The sequence below is a fragment of the Eutrema salsugineum genome, unplaced genomic scaffold, assembly GCF_000478725.1.
Source record: "Eutrema salsugineum unplaced genomic scaffold, Eutsalg1_0 scaffold_1, whole genome shotgun sequence".
Taxonomy (NCBI): Eukaryota; Viridiplantae; Streptophyta; class Magnoliopsida; order Brassicales; family Brassicaceae; genus Eutrema; species Eutrema salsugineum.
In genome coordinates, this window is record NW_006256909.1 from 13,346,230 (window position 1) to 13,362,950 (window position 16,721).

The 16,721-nt window shown below is 31.1% G+C and overlaps 2 protein-coding genes across 2 annotated transcripts; both read right to left on the minus strand.

Annotated features, from left to right (window-relative positions):
• Positions 1-5,046: 5,046 nt before the first annotated feature.
• LOC18028738 lies at positions 5,047-7,005 on the minus strand. Its single transcript, XM_024149881.1, is given in 8 exon segments — positions 5,047-5,404; positions 5,503-5,814; positions 5,816-6,058; positions 6,150-6,380; positions 6,474-6,839; positions 6,841-6,886; positions 6,888-6,964; positions 6,967-7,005. Coding segments are annotated over 8 exon segments (1,338 nt in total). The 3' UTR covers positions 5,047-5,380.
• Positions 7,006-12,331: 5,326 nt separating this feature from the next.
• Positions 12,332-15,048, minus strand: LOC18028739 (cytochrome P450 71A14). The gene is made up of 4 exons (XM_006414584.2): positions 14,643-15,048; positions 13,675-14,175; positions 13,259-13,537; positions 12,332-12,903 (listed from the first exon to the last, which is right to left on the minus strand). Exons 1-4 carry the CDS (start codon positions 15,027-15,029, stop codon positions 12,562-12,564), a joined length of 1,509 nt encoding a protein of 502 aa, XP_006414647.1. The 5' UTR covers positions 15,030-15,048; the 3' UTR covers positions 12,332-12,561.
• Between the last annotated feature and the right edge of the window lie 1,673 nt (positions 15,049-16,721).

Genomic DNA, 16,721 nt, shown 5'->3' on the forward strand with positions numbered 1-16,721 from the left:
GGCTCATCGATGGAGAGACACACACACAATATTCTCTCGCTCTCTCTCCTCTCTCTTCTGCACTGCGAGAGACAAGAGAATGATTTAATATGATTGGCGCATACAGTATATATTCCATTTTATAATTCTTGCCTTTTGGGGCATTCTTTTTTATTTATTTTTTTGTGTCAACACCTTTTAATTGCCTGATCTCGGTGTCATTTTGTTAGAAATTAGTTGATGATTACCTGAACTTTAATTCTGAACGTTTAAATTTTATGATCGGTTTAATTAACGAAATTTGTGGAAAATTTCGTAAATGTAGTGTGTAATACATGTAATTTTACGAAATTGTCTACTCACTAACTAAGTTAACTAGAATAACATGCTACATAAAATATTGTGTGATGTTATAAATTTTATTTTACTGAATTTAAAATTTTAGTATATGTCGTCAAAACAAAAAAAAGAGTTTAGTATTTCTCTAAAAATTAAGAATCCATTTGCGAAATCAGCCGGATCTATATGATTGTTTTCTGATACTTACTTAGATAGTTAGATACCTAATTTTTGGTTCAGTGATTAGAGATAAATTTGTTTCCATCAAGTGAAAAATTATAAATATGCTGGCATCTAAGCCAAGTGTGTCGAGTTAAACCGATGGGAATGATAGGGTTAGCCAAAAAAAAATAGGATATAATTTGTCGGCAATCTGTTATGGTTTAAATATAATTAATGACTTTATAATTTTTGATATTTCCAAATTATTTGATATTGCAGATTGCAGAGACGCATTGCAACATACCTTCTCACAGCTCATAATATTCAACATACGACAAATTTGACTCATACGACAAATGTGACCACACCAAATACAGTAAGTTCCAATTAGTGAATATAATGTATTATTTGATATTTGTATAGTCTAGCTTCCGAAAATGATATATTTTTGAGAGATAATTATCATCAGACAAATTTTATCTTTTTTAGATGTTTTGATATACTTATTTTATTTTGTTACATCATATTTTCCAAATATACCCTTTCTTTACACTTACTTTATTTTCTATTTAAAAAATAAAATATAAAAATACATGGATCTATTTGCTTTACTCTTTTAATTTCACACACTAAATTATATGGGACCCACTTTAACTTTATTTACACCTATATAACTATATATATATTCATATGAAAACACATGTAAATATTTATATATATACATCTATATAGTTACATTTATCTATGCTATATGCACATAGATATGCATATATCTATATAATTATATATCTATATACACAACTATATAAATATATATATATATATGTAAATATATATATATAATTATATTTATATATACTATATACATATGGACATGCATATATATATCTATATAGTTTTGTCTATATATACATAACTATATGGATACATATATAAATATATATATATATATATGTATCTATATAATTATATTCATAATACTGTATATAGATATGTATACATATTTATATAGTTGTATCTATATGTATGTAACTATATGGATACACATATATCTATATATCTATATGTATATATGTAAATATGTATATATATCTATATAATTACATCCATATATATTATATACATATGATATGCATATATACACAATTATATATATATAGTTGTATCTTTATATACGTAACTATATGGATGCATATATAAATATAGTTGTGTATCTACATAATTATATTCATCTATATTATATGTATATATACATATATATCTATATATGTAAATATAAATGTGTATCTATATAATTATATTCATCTATACTATATATATATAAATATACATATATATCTATATAATTGTGTCTATATGTACGCAATTATATAGATACACATATAAATATGCATTTATATTTATATTAATTGTCATATTTATGTGGATCTGCATAGATGTCCATATATTTTTTGTCTATATATATGTCACTATATAAATATGTATGTATTATATCAATAAACAACATAAAAGTTAAGTTAAAAATTATCAAAATAGATATCAAAGTATTAAGAAAAAAAATATAATTTATAATGTCAAAATAATTATTTGATTATTTTTGTATTAAAAGATAAATAAAGACAAATAAATATTGGGATTTTATGTAATTGAAATATAAAAAATAAAGATATATTGTGTAGGTCCTACACGTTTTAATGTGTGGAAGCAGCTTATAAGTGAAGTCATGAGTAATTTCCTTTTTTCCATATATGAACAATAGCCGAATAGTGTCAAAAAAGTTTATTATCTTTTAAAAAATCCCCTCAGAGGTAACACACTCTATTTTTGAACATATATGAGTTTTTAGTCTAAAATAACAAAAAGCCGGAATTGTCGGTAATTAGTTTAACTTATACACTGCGTCTCTCATGTATTATGTAGTTTGCAAATAAGTTAGACAGGTTATGTTTTAAAATAAGAATGATAATATAAGTGGGCATGTATTCAATTGTTGTTCTATATAAAAGCATATCATATACAACTACTCTTCCAAAAATAAAATATTTAAACTTCTCACTTTTTAAGAAAAGAAAAGTGTATTAGCATTTTATCTGAATTAATCATATTTATTGGCGAAAATGTAAACGAATAATTAATATTTTAAGTTTTTTCATCTAAAAACTATATAACGATTTAATGTTTCATCTTAATGAATGAAAACAAACTGTTGCAGCGAGAATATATCATATCGAATTATATTTTGTTGTGTTCAGGCGCTGCTTGTCAAGGTAGTGTGACTTATACTTACAAACGCAATATTAATCAAAAAAAAAGCGGCAAGATGCTTATGTGTTTCCTTTTTCTTTAGCACGCAACTCATATTTCCACCAACAAACATTATTAAGTGTACGCTAACGATCTGAAAAGAGGATAATCAAGGAGGGGTCATCAAGATCTTCAAAAAAAAAAGGAAATAGAAGAAGTGAAGAAAAGAATAGACAAGACAATTTCGACAAAAAAAAAAAAGAATAGACAAGACATAAAAAAAGGTAGGATGTCACAAAAAGAGTTATATGTGAGACATATTATAAACACCAATAAAAAAAAAGAGTTATATGTGAGAACAATATTGTAACCTGTCCTTTGGTCACTAAACGAAGCTAACAATGCCAACCTAAATTATCATGTAAAGCCCTCAGCAAAAGCCAAAATGATAAAGGAAAAAAAGAGAGAGATCTGAAAATTTTATTTCCGTGGGTCGATGCTAAGGGTAAGTTAACTGTATAAGCATCTTTATCTTTTTTTTTTAAATAGGATTTGCAACTATAAGCATCTTTATAGTGTAATAATAACGTACTGGTAATTAGTAAGTTACCATTATCGACAGATGTGTAGCAATTATGTATATGTATTTTGTTTCTTTCAATTTTGTATATGTTAGATAAAGTGTAGGGTCCTTACATTATATATTCATACTGCTATAGTCGGTGAATTGTCAACGTTTAGGTATGGAGAAATGTCGTTGTTAAAAGGGTGGCATTCTTGTCCTTCAACGTTTAGGTAAGGTTAATTTTATAACAACCCTAAACCATAATTAACCAACTAAGTTTTTAATTAACACATGTCTATATAAAATGTGTAACATGTCATTATTTAGGTATGTGAAATAAAAATACTATGAAAGTATTCTTTCAAAAAAAAAAAAACTATTTCCCCATTATATTGAGGATACAATTATTTTACCAAAAGACAGGTTAGTAACTCAATAGTGTGTAACATGCCATTATTTAGGTATGTGAAATAAAACGATACAGTTAAAAACACTATGAAAGTATTCTTTAAAACAAAAAAAAAAACTATTTCCCCATTATATTCACGATACAATTATGTTACCAAAAGACAGGTTAGTATAGTAACTCAATAGTAAGTTAGTACCCAATTTAAAATCCAGGTAGCTGATCTCGTCTTGTCTTATGACTTCCATCTCTCTCTCTCTCTCTCTCTCTCTCTCTCTCTCTCTCTCTCTCTCTCTCTCTCTCTCTCTCTCTCTCTCTCTCTCTCTCTCTCTCTTTTTAATTAAACAGATTTTCGTTTCGTTTAGTATTGAATTTTTTTGTTTTGTTACCAAAAAAAACTATTAATTACTTAATAAAAGAAGATTTATGTAGGCTTTAAGATATAGACATTTACATGGGCCGATCACTCTTACTGGGTCATACCCACCGTAAGCGTGCTACTAAACTTCATTTTGTAAGTGTCAAATTAGTTAGCAAAAAAAACCTTCATCAACTGTACTCAAAATTTGATTTGAAAACCAAATCCAAATATAATTTGACTTCCTCGTTAGAATTAAAAAAGAAATTTTTTTTTTTGCTGTGTTGTTGGTTTACATCTTTATTTTATACGTATTACAAATGAAAGATATCGCTATTTCTTCCAGGGTGAATGGAATCTATCAATCTACTTATAGCTGCAGCACAAATAATAACAATAAACAATTTCATGGATAATTAAATGACATACCACCTTTTCAGTATAAAGATAAACGACGAACAATTCTTCTTGCTATAAATATTTACCAGCTAAACATCAAATATATACTAAATCAAAATCGAACCAATCTAAATTTGATTTAGTTTTAATTTGATTCCAATTGTTTTATTACAATTCAAATCGAAAACCGAAAGATATACAATAGACAAATGGTTTCATTTGGTTTATCCTTTTTTCTTCTTTTTGATAGTTGGCAGAGGAGATCACGATCTAAAATATGACTGATATTTCGGACATGTGGAAGAATCAAGTGTCTACAGTAATCCACCACTGATTTGAACTCCCTGACCAAAAATATTTTTTTTTTGTCGTTCAACCAAGAAATCATTATGAGTTGGTTAATTTAGTTTATATTTTTCACTTATGAATAAAGAATCCCAAATGAAACAAAACCTCATTTGGTTTTAGACTTTTAGTTATTAGAATTGTTATGCAAAGCTAATTAGTTTTTATTCACTTTATCTTTCCCATCTGATTACAATCTAGTTTGCTGCCTAGTGAAATCGAATAAGCCGGGATCATAATTTGGTTGGATATACATTGCTTCGGTGCTGGCCTTGGTTTCAGCGCCGCCCTAAGAGATGAACAACATATTAACAATGTAACATGGATCTTATAAACACTATCAAATTATCCAAAAATATCATAATGTTAACGCCGAATGATAAAGACAAAATGGAAGAAGGGCCAAAGATTAAGCAGAGATATCTCTTCTACTAGAGTATTGCTTTACATTTAGGGATTTGTTCTTTGTTGAATCTTCATCATCTTAAAGAACTCCTACAAACCATATCCATCTTTGGTTTCTAGGCTTGAGTACTTTATCCATCATTCTCTTAAATCACTTTACTTGTCTAAATCACACTTTTCAGTACATGTTGTTCCCATGGACCTGCAAAAACACATCCAAAAAAATAAAAACAAAATAAACATCAGTTCCTATTCTCAATTCATGTTTTCTTGGGAAACAAGTAACCTTTCGGGACTTACATCAACATGTCTTCCATAGTTGGTGTTGGTCATAACCGTACTGGTAGATCCGCATTCGCTTTCCATAAGTGAAATGTTAGATCTATCGAGCTTAATCGCCATCCACGGATAATACTGATGATGGTGATGTTGTTGTTGTTGTTGTTGACTTTCCTTTCCTAATTGAGATGAAGATCTCTGCATCCGTACAGCTCTAGGGACACCATTCCTCGGTGCTTCCATGGAAGATCTTCTCCTCCCGCTAGTTTGCTTCTCATAGATCTCAGGAGGTCTCTGCTTCGGCGCACTCTGAGACCGAGCCTTGGCTTTAGAAAGACTGAGTATTAGCCATGTAGTTTGGGAAGAGAGGGTATTCATAAGAAGCCAAAGAATTTCCATTGCAATACTCTTGGAATCTGAACCACTGAGGACTGCTTTGTGCTGTGTTGAAAGAGTTACAATCCTCGAAATGGCTACTATACGCTCGTGGGCTCATCTCGGTCATAGCAGAAGCAGCCGGAGAGTACATTTTAGATTGAGTGTCCATTTCCACAATCTTGATGTTTTCTTCACTTTCCTGCAGAAAAAAACAGAGGAGTCAAAGTTAGAAACTTTGGGATCTGGGTGTTGTCAAGATTGGATTTTGAGATCTGGGTTAGATCCATTACGTGGTAAATGTTATTGATCCGGGTTTTATGAATTGACGTTCTTGGATTTGTGGGTTTTGTTGTTGTTGAATCTCCAATCATACGAATCCTCTGTTCTCGAGCTTTGGCCTGAAGTGTGATCAATGCTTGCATACATCGAAGTGTAGCTGTTGCTTGTTTCCTCACTAAATGACCTCTCACAAGTGCTTGTAATTTCACTAAACCTTTTAACGCTCTTAATGCTTTCCTCGCCTGTCCCCAAAAAGATTATTAAATATTGATTCTTTAAACTAATTTGAAGCCAGAAACAGAGATATTGAATCCCGAGTTCTTTCAAGTGTTTACCAAATGAGAACGAAAGCAAGCTTGAATCTTCACTGCTGCAAATTCTTCAACAGCCACCGTTGCGGTTGAGCCGCTCTTGCTCTCCTCATCTTCACGTTCCACGATTGCGAGGACAAATGGTTGTGGTGGCGGTGGCGGTGGCGGTTGAGGCGGTGGAGATGAATCTTTGAGGGTAAACGCACAAGCTGGTGGTCCAGTGGCAGAAGAACGTCTAAAACTCCATCGACGTTTCTCCTTAGGAGTGCCTGGAATCGTCGAAGTGAATCCACACTCGCTTTGATTAATCTTTTCCTTTGCTCTCTCTTTCTTTCCGGTTAAGAAATTCCGAATCCACTTGCTTGTTTTCCCCATTATATTTACTGGAAAAAAGCTTGCTCAGACCACCATTATATGCCAGAGAAGAATAGATTGTAATGTGTGTGTGTGTGTGTTTGGTTTTGAGAGGTTATAATGGGACTGACATTTTCTTGTTTAAGACATTGTACTCAAAGACCTCTTTAACTGCATCTTTTTTTAGACAGCCTAACTCCATAAGTTCCTTAACTACCCATCACTCAATAACATTTAATATTTTCCTTTTTTTTGTAACCCCTTATTGGTTGAAATTTGGTGGATATATGTTTATGGAGTATAAACTCTATTTAATATGTCTCTCTATATACAATTTTTGTTTGCTTTTGTTTTTTGGTCTCTATGTGTAAATTAATCACGGAAAAAAAAGTGTGAATGTAGCAAAATAAATGTGCTTAATACATATAACTCGATGTAGATTAATTAGTCGGTTGATTAATACATAGCTCGATGTGCTATTTATTTATTGCAAGTTTTAGTAAATTTATTTGGGAGGTTGATTAGGGAGAAGAAGAAGCAGAGCGGAAGCTCCATGGCCACGATTAAGCCACTCAAAGGCCAACTACACAATCTCAATAAATCAAGATTAGATTCCTCCTATCCTTCTTCGTTCGTTGGATATCACTAAGTACTCAAATACCCTTTAACGTAACTCATCTTTGGACTTTGGAGTTATTATTTATTAATAGTAACAAATTTTATGATTCTATCTCTTTAATTTTATTTTGTTGGAAAGTCTTTAAAATTTCATTTGGTATTATATTGGTCAAATATGTCTTTTTGGTGTTATTTTCTTGAGTTCAAAAAAATCGTTTTGGAAATTAAGAAAATACGATAATCTTCTATAATATTATACAAAATAATTTATACTTTACAACGTCAGTCATATTTGTAAAAATGTTTAAAATTCTTATTTATTCCATTCGCCTAAGGCCCCTAAAGGCAAGGCACAACCATGCATGTTAATGCATTCTATTGTACAGATCTTATGGTTAATTTACAACATGATTGATATGATGATGAACTATGAGTATATATATATCAGTATATGTTTCACATAAATATATGGATTCTAAGTAACGTTGATCGTTGTTTTTTTTTATTTGACGTCCATGTTTTAGGGTTTGAATTTACAGTCAAATGGAATTTAAAATCTAAAAAGCATGTCGAGTACTATGTTCACAGCTACTCCTAATTAATCACTCAATAATATATATGTTTAAACATTAAATAAAATAAAAACAAATTTGTGCTGGAAACAAGATAGTAAGTTGATCAAAGATATGAAATGGCTCTCTCTTCAACGCTTCGATCTAAAGAGAAAAAAAAACTCTCTCTTCAACACTTATGTGGGACAGTATGTGTGATGAACCTAGCTAGATAACTACGTAACATAATGAGATATTGATACCTTACTGCTCATCCACATAATGAAATAGACACCTAAACATTTGGACTCAGAAAGGGTAAATGAGTCATATATAGTGAGATTTGAGATTGATGAGCCATGTGAAAAAAAGGGTAAAGAACATGCAGAATCCGTGTGAAATACTTTATCATGATCGTAACATATAATTTGTTTTTATTTAATTATAAGGGACGTTCTGCGTTCATGGATTTTAGCATGAGACATATGTTACCATAAAATAGATTATATTATATGTCAACATTTGGAATAATAAAAACACGGTTGGCTTTATTGCCCCACACTAAAATGTATGAGAAAGTGATGTTAGTAGTTATAGTTTGTGGTCAGTCGAATGAGACTATTCAAGAAAATATATATCAACATATATATTTTTTTGTTGTAATCAGCTCGTGGACTGTTCAAGCTAGATTTGGATTACTAATGTCATGTGAAATATGCATTAGTAAAGTGTAAGCGTATAAAACTGATCGATGTATATTAATTAGGATAACATTTTCATGTTTTGTTTTGTTTTGTTTTTTGCCTTCTTTCCAGAAGTAGAAACCTTATAGGATTTAAAATTTGTAGTCATATATATAAGAATTTGAAAGATTATGCCATCTTCAGTAAGTGGCCCAAAATAATAAAATATTTTTTTTTGTCAAACAAAATAATAGGATATTAGCTATATACTTATCCTTTATGTCTTGGTCTCATCAAAGTAAATCCAAAGTATTTATTTTCTTGGTCGGAGGACCCTCTAAAAATATAAATCTGTTGACAAAAATAAATTTAAAAGATCTACCCTTAAAGATGTAGGAGGCCATTTGATACTAAGACCCTAGTTATAACAATTTAATATTCGATCTTTAAAAAAAAAAATCCATAAATCAATTATAGATATGGTGCAAATGCACCAGAAACATATATGTGATGGGTCTAAATTCAATTGTTTAGCTTTTGAAGACAATGATGGGTGCTTCTAGACAGTTGTTGAAATCGACAAAGTTTCTTAAATGTACTTATTATTATACAAGTAAATCAGATCCCAAAATAAATAAAATTAGTTGAATTTCAAGTTAAATATATTAGAAATGGTCCGTACATAATGAATTAGTTTTGTGGTATTGGTTCTACGGATCTACCAGTACAATGTCTCATTTAATCTGATTCAAACCTCGTATATATGATATCTTAAAGGAAAAAAAAAAACAGAATGAACTAATCAAGTAGCTATGTTAGTAAAATAAATATTGACACTCATATCCTATTTTAGTGGGTTAAAATGAGAATTGATTTCTTTTTTGTTAAAGTAAATTAAGTTCATTAGGCATGGACCTGCGATTGTCATATAGGGAGTTTACAAGTGAAAAAAAAACAATAGCTGCATTTTTTTGTTTTAAGCACATTGAAAAGTATTCTTTACATGTGCATTTTGTTTTATAGTGAAATGATCATTTGATCCTTGCAATTAAAAAAAAAAACATCCGCAGAATATGTTTGAAGTCACTAAATGACTATTGCCGTTTATAAACATTTTTTTAATGAAAAACCGTTTATAAACTTAATATCCTTGTACTAGTACTTTTTTTTTTAATATCTTCTCTTGATCAACCCCGATTCAGACGAGTAAACAACTAAACATGTCTCTGAATCAGATCAAACTGAAATGAAATATAATAAGAATGTTTTGAAATGCTAAGTATTATATAAATCAAATTACAACAACCAAACATATAAGTAAGTATATGTAAGTTGTTGAATGAATCACAAAGCCAATCATCAGACAGAAGATTGCTGCCTCTCGCACTGTCATTGACGATTAATTAGTAATTAGTGCATAAATTGGAACAAAAGCTGCAATTATATGTATAGGGATTTGTCATCACTCCTTAACGTGCATTAATAATTAACTACTAAAATTCCTTAATAATAATACTATATGAACAGCAGCATGATAATAATACGTGTCGATGTCTGTGTATGAAGCTGGCAATCACATGGCATGTTACAAGACGTTGACTACTTTCCTCCATTATGTTTTCATCAATCAAATCCAAACCATTTACGTTCATGTTTGTTGCAGTTCTTTTATCTTAAATTATTGCCGGCGGCCGGCAACAAATACGGCGCCGTTTGCCGTTTTATTTTCATTCTAATGTCTAAACCTTGGAATAAGAGTCTGATATATCGTACACTTTCTAGATTTCAAGACTTTATTCTGTTTTTTTGTTTGGTATATTTGGCTACTCATGTTAATTATTTTGGTCAAGAACTTGACGATTTGGACTTGACGTAGATATGAGACGTTCTCGACGAAGTAAACTGGGTCGAGAAGGAAAAAAAAAAAAAAAAAAAACTGGGTCGAGTTGCTAGAGAATATGACAATTGACTAATCAAGTGATTTCATTGGTCATATGAATTGGTCGACATCAATATAATTGTTTTATTTTGCGTTAGTTAGTGCATTTTCATGAGACTTTTTATTGAAATTTAAATTCTCGCTCTTTGACCACAAAAAAACAAAAACAAAATCCCGCAGGAGATCCGGACACAATTTTTTTATATCCTTCTAGTTATTTGCTCAGAATGTACTAATTTTTTAACTTTTTTTTCACTATAGTATAAACTTAGGTCTTCAATATTTAACCGTTTCACTGGCATATGGTAAAAGTTTACCCTATTACGCGCATAAAAGAAGAATGTAAGAAAAAAAGAATGTACAAGAGTTTTAGTCAAACAATTTGGTATGAGCTTCGATGAGTTAACTATTCTTGAATCTTGATAGATAATGTGTATCTTATTCTAAAAAATTGTATGCACATTCTGTTTGTTTGATTCATGTTTAGTTTGTTGAAGAAACCTTAGTAACAACAAATAATATGCAAAAGATGAGATAACAAAAAACATCCCTTAATCGAACTTATAATGTCAGTGTGTCACTGATCCAAATCTTCAACTCGGCTAAGAAATACATCTATAATCCACTAATAAATTTAAAAATGAACAAAACTAGTGATATACGGATAAATCATAAATACAGAACATAGCCACATAGGCATGAATAAAACCATATTCCATTTACGTGTTAGTATCGAGACACATGCATGGACCACATAACCACTTAATTCCTTTGTATTCAATGTTTACTAAAGTGGATGAGCTGTCAAAAAAATTTAGAGTTACTATGGTTTATTTATAAAACCTGTAACACATCGAAACTTTCGGATCATGTCGCTACTTTCTCATTACTTCTATTTTCGGTTCTTTTGCCAATCCAACTTTCTCTAGAACAAATTGAAATTTATACCAATGTTTCAACATTATTTGATTGACGTAGACACCATTCTCGAATCTTTTCATATCTTTGGATATTTTGCATATGTCCTCTGGCGGCTAAATAATTGGAAATGTTAGGTTAGTATTTAATACTACTACTTAGTATATGTTTAGCTTATAACTTTTATTTAGAATTGAAGGCCGTGGCGGAGGAGGAAGCGTTGAGAGATGAAACCCAAGGCCCGTAATAGCTATAAGGCCATTTCGATAAGTTACAAGTTATCGTGTGACAAAATTTTATATAAACTTTGATTTGAGTACACTTGTTCATTCATATAATGTATAGAGCATTTTCGCAGGTCGGTAATATGTACGGATAAAAAGACTCAAGGTCTGTGCTCTTCACCTGTTCACCTTAAGCAGTTTATTTTACAAATAGATTGATCTTTTTCTTAATATAGTATTTGTTGAAGAAAACAATAACTAAGATGAGTATATAAGGAGTACTTCTAGTCTTCTAATTACGTAATACTTTTTGCCTCACAAGTCACAAGAAAACGAATGCAAAAACGAATTTTGCTTTGTCGGTATTTATGCTCGATGTAAATTACAAAAAGCCCTAACGTGAGAGTGATAATTCCATTCTTTTTTGTATCACATATTCACATGTTTATTTAATAGTAATTCATATCTTACTTTATTACTATTAGAAAAACCTTTATAAAAAAAAAAGACTTTATAACTATTATTTTTAGCAGATATATAATTCTAAAATCAGTAAGGAGGATATTCACAACGCAAAATAAATATTTTCCAAAAATAAAAAACAAACACTTAAATATAGAGTTATTCAAAAATTTAATGACATGATACATTATTTCTCGACATTTTATTCAAAAAGAAGGACAAAATCAAGACCACCAATAGGCGGCAATCAGACGAAGAAGAAACAGAGCCAACCATAACACTTTTTCACAATAGTGCCACCACAAATGCAACAAGCTCTAATTGTGCCAAACACATCAGTTGGACTTTTTAGAAGAAAGAGTTTTACGTGGAGGACAAAGCAGAAAATGGAGAGACAATAAGAGGGAACTTGCGGCAAACATCGAGACCAGTTGCTTCAGCAAGATCAGGCTTATCATCTCCTATTGGTCCTAACTTGAATCTCAAGTCGAACCTCTTCACAAGGTTAGCCAATGCGACCTCGACCAAGGCCATTGCTAATCCGTCTCCAGGACAACGTCTTCTCCCTGATCCAAATGGAAGATACTTGAAGTTTTGTCCTTCAAAATCCAAAAGCGAATTCAAATGCCTCTCTGGCTTAAATTCTCCTGCATCTGCTCCCCAAGTTGCAGTGTCTCGTTGGATTGCATATATATTGATTAGCACCTGTACATGTGTTTCCAAAACAGAGTTCATATCTTCTATACACCATCTTCACCATTTAGATTTTTTTATCTTATACTCCTTCCATTTTACAATAATTGATGTTTTAAGGGAAAAAACAATTAAATCAAATTAGATGATGTCCTCAACTTTCAATGCAAAAATAAATTATTGTTTTTGACCATTTGTATTATATAGATTTTTTTTTTTTTTATCATTGGCTGAATTGTTTTTTAAATATATATATCATAAATGATGTTTTCGTTTAGAAAAACAGAATTAATGATCCATTAATCTTTGTGTATAAACCTTAGCATCATCTATTTTGAAACAGAAGGAGTAATATGCAAAGACTTACCCTTGTTCCTGCAGCTATGTCGTATCCATTTACTTTGACATCTTCCCTCAGCTCTCGAGGAATTAGTGGACCAGAGGGATGTAACCTGAGCACTTCCTTGATGACCATGTTTAAATAGTTCATCTCTTTGACTTCTTTCTCCGTTACATATAAATCATGCGTCGAAACAGAACGAATCTCATCTCGAAGTTTCTTCATACACTCTGGATGTCTCAAAAGCTCTGTCATTGTCCATTCCATTAGTGTGAACGTTGTTGCTGCTCCCGCAAACAACAATTCCTGTAGAAAAAAAAAACAAGTTTATTTACATCCCTTTAGCCAAAAGAATTTTTTTATTTACATCCTTTCTACTTTTCTAGTGATAGCTACTGTTTTTTTATTGAGAAAGAATGTGTAAAATAATAGGTTTATTGTACCACGAGGAGGATTTTTAAGCCTTTTCTGTCAAGCTCAAATTGTGTCGTCTTATCTTTTTGAGTAGATAGCAATATATCAACAAAAGCTGACATTTCTTCATCAGAATGATCTTCATGTTCTTGGACCACTTTTTCTAGAAAAACATCGATCTCGTCATTCACTTTCTCCACTTTCTTATCCAGACCTCGGATCCTATCTATCCATGCCAAAACAGGAATGAATTCGCCGAGTGGGAAAGCACCCAAGAGCTCATTGAACCTCCTCACTAAGTTATTGGAATTGTTTCCACCTTCCTCGCTACTATATTTTCTTCCCAAGACAGCTGTAGTTATTACATCGTTTGTAAGAGTGGTGAGGAGTTGGCTTAGATTTACAGTCGAAGAGGAAGAGGAAGAGCTCGCTTTCTCAAGCGTGTCCATCATCACATTGATCTCTTGTTTTCTTACACACTCAAAGGACTGAATTGTTTTTTTGCTAAGGAGATGTAAAGCACATAAACTCTGCATGTAAATTTGAAGATAATTAGGTACAAATATTAATCCACACCCATTGCTACTTTCTATTAATTTGGAAACACATGAATTCTCACATCAGAGTCTTATAAACTCAAACGGATATAACCGGTAAAACAATGAGTATAGGTCCGAGATTAATGAACTCAAAAGAGTTGCCACCTCTCGAGAGCATGTTAGATTCTCACTTTAAAAAAATGCTTAGTATATAAATAACATGGACAAGTCCGTTAATTTTCAAGTGCTTCTGAGTTTGATGCCTACGAACATACACACAAAAAATATGTTCTATATGTAGTGAAGATTAAGGTATCTAGATTTTGGAACAAAATGTGAAATAGTAAACTTTAGAAAAATCACATAAACTCATTGATAACGTATACATATAAATAAAAAATCAGACAACAGGATACAAAAACTTTCAATCAATATTGAAGTCAAGAAGAAAAAAATACCTTAACCTGCCTCCAATATTCTCCATAAGGGGCAAATGCCAAATCTCTACCACCATTAAGAAGTTTATCGACCATTTTAGTTTTTGGACGGTTGGAGAACTTAATATCGTTTGTTTTCAAAACTTCAAGAGCTGCATCAGCAGAGGAGACTACAAGGGTGGGGACACGGCCAAAGTGAAAGAGCATGAGTGGCCCATACCGGAGGCTGAGGGAATAGAAGGAGCGGTGAGGGTGGAGACTGAGCTGATGGAGGTTTCCGATCACTGGAAGCCTCCACGGAGACGGTGGTGGGTTAAGTTTGGTGGTGGTGTTCTTTTTATGAAACGATTTTAGGAACAGAAAGGCTAAGAGGGTTGTTAAGCAGAGAGAGATTACTATCATTTCCATTTCGATCTTACTATGATAGTTGATTTCAGTTTCTAATTCTAGTTTGAATTGTGGGCATGGTATTTATAGTAGTGTATATTAGTGTTTAGTCAGGCTCAAACAAAAATAATGGAAGAAAAATCTCGCAATTGTTATGAAAGTCATAAAAGGATGCTTAAAGAAAATTCAAAGATAATACGAGCTAATGTTGTGAGTAAAATATTATATTGAATATAAAATTAATAATATCTTTCTAGCAATCTTATTCTTATAATTTATTTTATAAGAAAGTTAAGTGGCAAACATTGTGAAATTAGAATTCGTCTCTCATAACAATTTCATTAAACTACATAGCATGGAACACCTATGCATAATATTATCTAGCATAAGTAAGTAAGAAAAGACAAAGATTATAATTATTTTAGAAAATAACTACACATTCTATAATTTCTTAAAAGGAGAGTGTGATTTATGATTATGCACACATAAAAGATCCATCAAAATTTTGGGTAGCTCTAAAAAGAAAATTTGAAACAAGAGAAAGAGAACTCTTCTTCATGCTCTAGAAAAGTGAAGGAAAAAAATCTGAAGTTTCAGGATTTTAAGAAAGTGAAGGAAAATAATTTTATATGTAATAACAATTTAAACATTGAGGTAAGCATGTCACTGTAGAAATGTTCGAAAATACATACCTCGTTTGCTTAAAGAACATCTTGCCATGTGTTAACTATATAGTCACCAGTACAAAGTTTTTCTGAGTGATTATGACGCTCATACTAGCAGAGAATGAATATAAACTTCTCTTAAAAAAAACTACAACTATTGACCTACGAAACCAAAGAATTCCTTGAAATAAATGCAATGGATGAGATACGTGTGGAGAAAAAAAAATGAAACCTAGTATTGAATCATTGATGTGGAAAAAAGTTACAACCCAAAATGTGTATAGCGGTGGGATAAATGAGCTAACATGTCCAGTCAAGCTAGTAAATTCGCTTAAGTATAGATTCAGCTATCTTATATTGAGACAATATTGCAAGTATCGAACAAACGAATGAAATATATCTTAGAACTGACAGAACCAAACATTCATCTGAAATTATTTTCATATGCTTAAGAATATGAACATGATAAACATATCAAAGTGAGATATGCCTGGTGGTATCAGATATTTTCACAAAATTATTATCTACCAGAGTGTTAATAAAACATGTCCATAACATCAAAATGCATTATCAACAAAACGTATAAAATGACACTTTCATCATTTAAGAAAAAATTTGTGCACTTAATGTTTATTCCTACAAAAAAATTTTGGTTTATAAAAATATTTAACAAAACTAAGTGATAATAATGAGATGGTTCTCATCTCTTTGGTGAGAGTTAGCATGTTAGTCTAAGTCAGGGATCGATTCACCACGGAAGTGGAATTGCAACATTTAATCCATTTGACTGTTTTTATATAATTTTTCTGAATCTTAGAATTAGTCGGTGTAAAAGAGATGATGTGCTGATCTATAGTCAGAATTAAAAATCTGAAATTTCACCGCTGGCTATCTCCTAATTCAACTGAATCACTTGAGTAATTACAAAAAAAAAGATTTAACAAAACAACAAAAAACATAGTACAAAAACAAACAGTAAAAACGATTAGAAACAATGGTCTCCAAAAACGAATGTTATAAGTCAGTAAAAGTATACTCCCAAAAAGTT

Coding starts and splice junctions, on each gene's coding strand:
- LOC18028739 (XM_006414584.2), bottom strand. CDS start 15,029: ATGGAAATGATAGTAATCTCTCTCTGCTTAACAACCCTCTTAGCCTTT. Junction 13,538..13,674: donor GCTTAAAAATCCTCCTCGTG/GTACAATAAACC, acceptor TTTTTTCTACAG/GAATTGTTGTTTGCGGGAGC. Junction 12,904..13,258: donor ACATAGCTGCAGGAACAAGG/GTAAGTCTTTGC, acceptor ACACATGTACAG/GTGCTAATCAATATATATGC.